Source organism: Girardinichthys multiradiatus, chromosome 7 (assembly GCF_021462225.1).
Source record: "Girardinichthys multiradiatus isolate DD_20200921_A chromosome 7, DD_fGirMul_XY1, whole genome shotgun sequence".
Taxonomy (NCBI): Eukaryota; Metazoa; Chordata; class Actinopteri; order Cyprinodontiformes; family Goodeidae; genus Girardinichthys; species Girardinichthys multiradiatus.
In genome coordinates this window covers 5,681,135-5,690,832 of record NC_061800.1, presented here as the reverse complement: position 1 = coordinate 5,690,832, position 9,698 = coordinate 5,681,135, and the positions used below count along the sequence as shown (strand labels likewise).

At 45.9% G+C, this 9,698-nt stretch overlaps 1 protein-coding gene across 2 annotated transcripts in view; it reads right to left on the bottom strand.

Annotated features, from left to right (window-relative positions):
* Positions 1–675: 675 nt before the first annotated feature.
* The window catches only part of rftn2 (raftlin family member 2), a 33,520-nt gene continuing 24,497 nt past the window's right edge, over positions 676–9,698 (bottom strand). Inside the window, exons 6-10 of one of the 2 annotated variants that reach the window (XR_007039017.1) lie at positions 9,580–9,686; positions 8,317–8,420; positions 8,141–8,222; positions 7,569–7,709; positions 2,825–2,949 (exon numbers count right to left, since the gene is read on the bottom strand). Coding sequence is in view for 1 of the 2 variants with exons in the window: in XM_047370723.1 (XP_047226679.1) it covers positions 2,749–2,949; positions 8,141–8,222; positions 8,317–8,420; positions 9,580–9,686 (494 nt within the window). In the remaining variant the exon portion in view is untranslated. Of the gene's footprint in view, positions 2,950–7,568; positions 7,710–8,140; positions 8,223–8,316; positions 8,421–9,579; positions 9,687–9,698 lie in introns of both variants that reach the window. The other variant, XM_047370723.1, reaches the window with a different exon arrangement.

Sequence of the window (9,698 nt, the reverse complement as noted above, 5' to 3'; positions counted from 1 at the left end):
CTTACGGCAAATGATCTGATAGAAATGTGTTGCCGCCAGTGTGGAGCTTGCATAACGCTAGCACAGAGGTGTAAACCTTTGGACAACGGCCCTGTTGTCCATGAGAATAGCAAGAAGGAAGACATTTCTGTCCAAGAAAAGCATCAAGGACAGACAGAAACTACAGGAAGTGAAATGTGGGACAGCTGACAATCCTCCAGATTGATTGGAAGATCGGATAAAAAGACATCCTAGGAGATGCTGTGAGTTCTGTGACTTGCAACAGTAAGGCATCCTGATATAATCATACAATGTATGAAGACGCCACTCATCCAGGTGGAGGAGAAGAAGAAGCCAACACAGAAAGGCTCCATGCACTAAGAACAGTGGGTGACCATTAGTCAGGATTTGATCCAGAAGTTGAAATCCAGCATTTTAGAGAGAACTGCTGGAGTTAAGGAGAGGGGTCATCTTTGTAAATACCGACTCATCACATGTATTTTACTGCATTTAATAAAAGCCGTTAAAATGTTTGAAAAGTCTTTGTTCTTTAGTAAAAAAATGGAAACACGTAAAACAGAAGAAAATGTAGAAATGTTCTTTTGTTCGTATCCCTCCCAGTTAATAGCACTTCTCAATGCTGCCACCTGCTGACCAAGGTCGTCACTACAAATCAAGTGAGAGAATTAGGCATGATGTGCATATATGAACATTTTAATGACAGCTGGAATTATTATTCATCTGTGATTATGAAAGGAGTGCAAATGTATATTTTCACAAACTGACAATTTCAAGGTACTTAATATTCACAAACAGTAGTTTTTAAAAGCAACAGTACAACAAATGAATTATACATCTTTTTAAAAAGGAAAAGCTGAGACACAATACTGACATTTAAAAATTGTTGAACTTAAGTCTGGATAATGCAAACTCCATAATATTTGAGGTTATACATGTGTTAAAATTCATCATGTCATCTCCATCCTGTGAGCTGGAAACATCTATCTGGAAATTTCTGGAAAGATCATGTAGAATTGAGGAAGCTTCAGGGCTGGTTGCTTTGCATGTTTCTGGTTTGGATGGACGTTTATGCAACACCTCGCAAAAGTATGTACACCCCATGGACCTTTTCACATTTTGTCATGTTATGACTATAAACCTTGCAATTGTATTTTATTGGGTGTTCATGTGAGAGAGCAACACAAAATAGTGCATCATTGTGAAATGGAAAGAAAATGATTCATGCTTTTTAAAGTTTTTCACAAATAATCAAAAACATCTTGCATGCACTTGTATGTATTCTGACGTTTGTTGGAGAACATTAGTGAACAATCAGAATCATGAAGACCAAATAACAGCAGACGAGTCGGGAAAGATTATAAAAAATCCGGACAGGTTGACCCTTAATCAGGAAGAGTGTATCGGAGAAGCATCAAAGAGGCCCATGGTTACTCTGGAGGAGCTGCTAAGACAAAAAATCATTTTACCTTGATTTTAAAGGAATGCATGACGGGGAAAAAAACAGTTCAAATTACCCTAAGCACACATCTCCACTTTAAAATATGGTGGTGGCTGCATGATGCTATGGGGATGCTGTTCTTTGGCAGGTATAGGGAAGCTGGTCGGGGATTAAGAGAACACCCCCCAGAAACATAACCTGCAATATACATCCAATGAAATAGTTTAGGTCAAAGCATATTCATGTGTAAGAATGGCCTAATCAAAGTCCTGAGGTAAATATAATTAAGAAGCTGTGGCTAGACTGGAAAACTGATGTTTACAGAAACTCTCCCAATCTGACAGAAAATGTATCTGCAAAGAAGAATGGTGAAACATTTTAGTCTGTGGATGTTGAAAGCTGATGGAGACATCCACCTAAAGTCTTGCAGCTGTGACCACAGATTTAGATTTTAATTTGTAAAAAAAGTTTGGAAACCCTTGTTGGGATAAAATAATTCCACCAGATATCATAATACTAAATGATTTTGATTCTCAACACCATGTATCACTGTTCTTCCACATGACAAATGTAGATTACTGTGTTGGTCTACCAGATCCCAATAAAATGCATTGAACTTTGTCTTTGTAAAGAAAATGTGAAACGTTCGAGTGGAATGAATACTTGTTCACACCACTGTAAGGATGCACAGGGAGAGAAACGGGGAGGCAACAAACATCGACCCCTTGTTCTTATTTGAAGCAGAAGTCGAACACTAATATTTCAGGATTTCTGCAACAAGAACGATTTAACTTCCTGCAGCTACATTTCTCACTATAATTCTCAAGTGAATCACAATAGCAGATACATCAGAGAACAGACATCTGGAAAATCTGCCCTTAAAATATAACACTTGTTATTACAGTATACCTTTGATTTAAAAAGAAAAAAAACAAGGAATGTTTTCCACTGCAGCATATCAGCAGTACCATGGAAAATCCTCTGTGTTCGTAAAGGTTCTGTAGGAGACACAGAAGTGCAGTCATCTGTATTTCAGACACAAACCATCATCAGATTGTAGGATCTCTGTTAAACATTCTGAATGGTAAAGATGGAGATGACATTTCTACTGATGTTGAAGAAGTACAGATCTGACCTGACAGGAGACAGGACAGTGGAGCAGGTTTCCCTTCTTTTAGTGTCAGATTAAACATAAAAAATAGAAAGTGATGCACCTCCTCCTTTTTTCTTATTACTATGGCTTTATTAAAATCAGTCCAAAGAGCGCTGAATTGTTTTCCTTTGGTTTCAGCAGTCTGCTTCCTTCCTGCTCACATGCAGGTGACCTCTGCCTTCCCCTCCTCCTGCTCAAAGACCCCTTCCTCCAGGTGGGACAGGGAGCTGGAGTAGCCGCCTCCGAAAACTGGGAATCCCCCGATGCCCCCCGCCGTGGGAGAGAGGTCCTCTGTGGGGGCGGAGCCACTGACGATGCGACTCATGGAGCGACTCGACACGTCCCGTGCTGAAACTGTCTGTAGAGGCGAGAGGAAAACGATCATGAAACAACCCGACAAAAAACCTTCCTTTCATACTTTCATCTTTGTTGGATAAAAATAAAGATATCATACTATAAAATGATGAGTTTCTTGTGTTGACATCTATTTACACTGTGTGTTAAATACAGTAGAACATGTCACTTTGGTAGGTTTCTATGGCAACCAAACTTCACTTCAGTGTTCAAATTCTAATATTAACATAACCTGAGTACATAGAAATGGCCTTTTCAGGACAATGATCCAACACACACCAGCAAGACCCCCTATTAATGGCTAAAGAAAGGTTTTCTAGTCAAAGACTGCACCACATATACAAGTCCTTCTCAAAATATTAGCATATTGTGATAAAGTTCATTATTTTCCATAATGTCATGATGAAAATTTAACATTCATATATTTTAGATTCATTGCACACTAACTGAAATATTTCAGGTATTTTATTGTCTTAATACGGATGATTTTGGCATACAGCTCATGAAAACCCAAAATTCCTATCTCACTAAATTAGCATATCATTAAAAGGGTCTCTAAACGAGCTATGAACCTAATCATCTGAATCAACGAGTTAACTCTAAACACCTGCAAAAGATTCCTGAGGCCTTTAAAACTCCCAGCCTGGTTCATCACTCAAAACCCCAATCATGGGTAAGACTGCCGACCTGACTGCTGTCCAGAAGGCCACTATTGACACCCTCAAGCAAGAAGGTAAGACACAGAAAGACATTTCTGAATGAATAGGCTGTTCCCAGAGTGCTGTATCAAGGCACCTCAGTGGGAAGTCTGTGGGAAGGAAAAAGTGTGGCAGAAAACGCTGCACAACGAGAAGAGGTGATCGGACCCTGAGGAAGATTGTGGAGAAGGGCCGATTCCAGACCTTGGGGTCTTAAAAACACTTTTCTTTTATTGGTCAGATGAAATATGCTAATTGTGTGAGATAGGAATTTTGGGTTTTCATGAGCTGTATGCCAAAATCATTCGTATTAAGACAATAAAAGACCAGAAATATTTCAGTTAGTGTGCAATGAATCTAAAATATATGAATGTTAAATTTTCATCATGACATTATGGAAAATAATGAACTTTATCACAATATGCTAATATTTTGAGAAGGACCTGTACATCAAATTAGACTATGCCAAACTAGTTGGCCTTAAAAACCTTAAAATGTTAAGTAGTCAACACAAAATCCTCCCACAATGCATGCTAATGCACATTCTCGTACTCGTACTCGTCGTCTTCCGCTTATCCGGGACCGGGTCGCGGGGGCAGCAGACTCAGCAGAGACGCCCAGACGTCCCTCTCTCCAGACACCTCCTCCAGTTCCTCCAGGGGGAGCCCAAGGCGTTCCCAGGCCAGCCGAGAGACATAGTCCCTCCAGCGTTTCGTGGGCCGTCCCCTGGGCCTCCTCCCGGTGGGACATGCCTGGAACACCTCCCGAGGAAGGCGTCCAGGAGGCATCCGGTATAGATGCCCGAGCCACCTCAACTGGCTCCTCTTCATGTGGAGGAGCAGCGGCTCTACTCCAAGCTCCTCCCGGATAGCCGAGCTCCTCACCCTATCTCTAAGGGATTGCCCGGCCACCCTACGGAGGAAGCTCATTTCAGCCGCTTGTATCCGGGATCTTGTTCTTTCGGTCATGACCCAAAGTTCATGGCCATAGGTGAGGGTAGGAGCGTAGACCGACCGGTAAATTGAGAGCTTTGCTTTTCGGCTCAGCTCTCTCTTCACCTCAATGGACCGGCACAGCGCCCCCATTACTGTGGCAGCCGCACCGATCCGTCTGTCGATCTCCCGCTCCATTCTTCCCTCACTCGTGAACAAGACCCCGAGATACTTAAACTCCTCCACTCGAGGCAGGAACTCCCCTCCAACCTGAAGAGGACAAGCCACCCTTTTCCGGTCGAGTACCATGGCCTCGGACTTGGAGGAGCTGATCTTCATCCCAGCCGCTTCACACTCAGCTGCGAACCGCCACAGCGCATGCTGTAGGTCTTGGCTAGAGGGGGCCAGCAGAACCACGTCACCGCAAAAAGAAGAGACGAAATCCACTGGTCCCCAAACCAGACCCCCTCCGGCCCTTGGCTGCACCTAGAAATCCTGTCCATAAAAGTTATGAACAGGACCGGTGACAAAGGGCAGCCCTGCCGGAGTCCAACATGCACCGGGAACAGGTCCGACTTAGTGCCTGCAATGCGGACCAAACTCCTGCTCCGCTCGTACAGGGACCGGATGGCCCCTAATAAAGGGCCCCCGATTCCATACTCCTGGAGCACCCCCCACAGGGCATCACGAGGGACACAGTCGAATGCCTTCTCCAGGTCCACAAAACACATGTGAACCGGTTGGGCAAACTCCCATGAACCCTCGAGCACCCTGTAGAGGGTATAGAGCTGGTCCAGTGTTCCACGGCCGGGACGAAAACCACACTGCTCCTCCTGAAGCCGAGGTTCGACTATCGGTCGGACTCTCCTCTCCAATACCCTGGCGTAGGCCTTACCAGGGAGGCTGCGGAGTGTGATCCCCCTGTCATTGGAACACACCCTCCGGTCCCCCTTCTCATGAAGGGGGACCACCACCCCAGTGTGCCAGTCCAGGGGCACTGTCCCCGACCGCCACGCAATGTTGAAGAGGCGTGTCAACCATGACAGCCCTAAAACATCCAGAGACTTGAGGTACTCAGGGCAGATCTCATCCACCCCCGAAGCCTTGCCACCGCGGAGCTTTTTAACCATCTCGGTGACTTCAGCCTGGGTGATGAAAGAGTCCAACCCCGAGTCCCCAGCCTCTGTTTCCACCACGGAATGCGTGATGGCAGGATTGAGGAGATCCTCGAAGTACTCCTTCCACCGCCCGATAATGTCCTCAGTCGAGGTCAGCAGCCTCCCGCCCCCACTATAAACAGTGTTGGCGAAGCAGTGCTTCCCCCTCCTGAGGCGCCGGACGGTTTGCCAGAATCGCTTCGAGGCCAACCGGTAGTCCTTCTCCATGGCCTCACCAAACTCCTCCCAGGCCCGAGTTTTTGCCTCTGCCACCGCCCGGGCCGCAGCACGCTTGGCCTCACGGTACCCGTCAGCCGCCTCAGGAGTCCCACAAGCCAACCACAGCTGATAGGACTCCTTCTTCAGCTTGACAGCATCCCTTACTGCCGGTGTCCACCACCGGGTTCTGGGATTGATGCCGCAACAGGCACCGCAGACCTTACGGCCGCATCTACGGGCAGCAGCATCGACAATAGATGCGAAGAACATGGTCCACTCGGACTCTATGTCTCCAACATCCCCCGGGATCTGGTCGAAGCTCTCCCGGAGGTGGGAGTTGAATACATCCCTGGCCGAGGGCTCCGCCAGGCGTTCCCAGCAGACTGTCACTATGCGCTTGGGCCTGCCAAGTCTGTCCGGCTTTCTCCTCCTCCAGCGGATCCAACTCACCACCAAGTGGTGATCAGTGGACAGCTCAGCCCCTCTCTTCACCCGAGTGTCCAAAACATGCGGCCGAAGGTCTGATGATACGACAACAAAGTCGATCATCGACCTCCTGCCTAGGGTGTCCTGGTGCCAAGTGCACTGATGGACACCCTTATGTTTGAACATGGTGTTCATTATGGACAATCTGTGACTAGCACAGAAGTCCAATAACAAAACACCACTCGGATTCAGATCGGGGAGGCCATTCCTCCCGATCACGCCTCTCCAGGTGTCACTGTCGTTCCCCACGTGGGCGTTGAAGTCCCCCAGCAGAATAATGGAGTCCCCGGGAGGGGCACTATCCAGCACCCCCGACAGGGACGCCAAGAAGGCCGGGTACTCTGCACTACCACTCGGCCCGTAGGCTGAAATGATAGTCAGAGACCTCTCCCCAACCCGAAGGCGCAGGGATACGACCCTCTCATCCACTGGGGTAAACCCCAACACGAGACGGCTGAGCTGGGGGGCAACAAGCAAACCCACCCCAGCCCGCCGCCTCTTCCCATGGGCCACTCCAGAGTAGAAGAGAGTCCAACCCCTCTCAAGGAGATGGGTTCCAGAGCCCGACTATTTCTAGTCAATATCTCTCGACCTCCCGCACAAGCTCAGGCTCCTTCCCCCCAAGTGAGGTGACATTCCACGTCCCTAGAGCCAGCCTAAGCATCCGGGGATCGGGCTGCTGAGGTCTCCACCTTCATCCGCCACCCAATCCTCTTTGCACCGGTCCCTCACGGTTCCCCCTGCAGGTGGTGGGCCCACTGGGGGATGGCCTCGCATCTCTCGTTCGGGCATTCTTAGTGCACATTCTAAGCTCTACTAGTTAACAAGGCCAACATTTACATTACTAGTCAACTAGTACACTATTTACCCATAATACTTGAATAGGTGATATATTTAGGCTGTATTACTGAAGCTTTGCATGTTAGCTAGAAAAGTTTAAAATGTGCACACATTAACTGGTTACTTGTTGACCTTTAATACCTCAGCTTGCAGTGTTTAGCTTGTATTTCTAGAAGTTTATTTGCCCTTTGGAATAAACCTTTGGTTTAAATTTTTCTCTAGTAGAGCGTGTTTGTGGTCAGTATTTCATGATACTGTCTTTATTTTGTGTTCTGTAGTCACTTTGAGTACCTGAAGTTGATTTGCTTAACTTCTACTCAGTCTGCTAGTTTTTGTTGCTTTTCACTCTGTCTCTGGATGGACAGTGATTCAGTCTGAACACCAGTGGATGAGCAGCAGGAGATGAAGTTGACTGGAGTTTCAGTTGATGTCCTGTTTTCCATAAAACAAATGTTGACCATCAGTTTGATGGCTCATCAGCAGGAGAATTGCCTTATTTGTTCTTCTTCACGGTAACACCTTAAAACTGAGTGACTTCCAGTGCGGTTTTGTCCACCAGGGTCCACCACATTCACTAAAGTTAGACTTCTCTTTTCCTGAGTACTGACTATAATAAACTGGTTAGTAATGATTTAGCTGCTGTTTGTTCTTGCATTCTGATCAAACTTTAAACATAACAGCTTTTAGGTGCAGGGGGTTAGTGTTTGAACGGAGGAAAGAACTCTAAGCCAACATATGATTCAACATTCCAGTCTTAGCTGGTCCATTAACTGGAAGCAGCAATAAAACACCAGTGACTTAGGACACATAGATGCCAGATCGTATGATGACTGAAAACATGAGGGACCTTGGTCTCATCTCACCTGGTTCCTCGGATGCCCGGATGTGGAACCTCTGACCGGTCTCTGGAGGAACACCACCTGCTTTGTGGCCAGATTCCCATCACTGCTCACACCACAGCAGCAGGATCAGGATAATGAGAGCAAAGTGTTAACAAAAAGAGTTTCTCAGACAACTTCATAAATGATCTTGGATCTACCTGTCATGTCGAATGATGGGTGTGGGCAGTACACATGTAAGCAGCCAACCAAACTCAGCCAGAGTGTGAAGCAGGGGCCCATAGTCAGTTTTCACATTGGAGCCCTGCACAAAAAACATATCCAACACTTACAGGTGTGATCTGTTGCTGAATACTGCATAAAGTGTCTCGCAAAAGTGTTCAGATGTCATCCTGAAATCACATTTTGTCGTGTTTCACCAGCAGACTGCTGTGTATGTTACTGGGGTTTCATGTGATAGACCAAAACAAAGTAGTGCATAGTTGTAAAGTGGAAGGAAAAGGAAACTTTTTAACAAATAAAATTTGGAAAAGTGTGGCGTGCATTAGTAATTAGTCCCTCTGAGTCTGTTCTTTGTAGAACCACATTCTGCTGCATTTACAGCTGGAAGTCTTTGGGGTCTACCAGCTTTACACAGACTTTGACTGGCCCTTTCTAACACATAAACATGCTGTGATCTAAATCATTCTACTGTAGCTCTGGCTGAGTTTATTTATTGTCCTGCTGGTAGGTGAACCCCAGGGTTTTGTGTTTCTGCCCTAGATAATTCTTTGCATATGGGCTAAAGTTCAATTTTGGTGATGTTTGGTCATGTAAGCATAGCACCTTCCTCCTCATGTTTGCATGGCTTGTATAAAACTGCAAACATGACTTCTTGTGTTTTTCTTTCAACAATAACTTTCCTTTGCCTGTCTTCCATAAAGGCCAGACCTGTGTGGGAAGCCAACAGTTGTCCTGTTAACAGATTCTCCCACCTGGAGTACGGATCGCTGCAGCTCCTCCAAGGTTATGGAGTAGACGGAGATCTGGGAGATGTTCAAAGCTTGGAATATTGTGTTATACTCTAAACCTGCTTTAAACATCTCCACATCTTTCTCCCTGACCTGTCTGCTGTGTTCCTTGATCTCCATGATGCTGTTTGTTCACTAATGTTCTTTAACAAACCTCTGAGGTCTTGAAAGAGCAGCTGCATTCCTACTAAGGTTAAATTACACACAGGGAGACTCTAATAATTAGGCGACTTCTCAAGGCAATTTGCTGCACTGGATTTTATTTAGGGGTATCAGATTAAAGGTGGTGAATAAAAAAAGCTTTGCACATTTTTCTTAAAACAATAATAATTATAATAATAAGAAAAACATTGGTTAAGTTGGTTCTTGTGCTAATGCACCAGTCACCCTAAAACACAAGCAGGGGCTAATAATGGTGCTGGGAAATAGCTAGGAGGGGCCACCTCCACCAACCTCAATGACAGTCCACTGCTCCACTACGATGGTGTCGTTGGGAGGAGGTGAGGTGCTCCTCTCCTCGTACACAAACAGTCCCTCCAGAGATCTGGGAACAGGCTCCCCTGCAACACAAA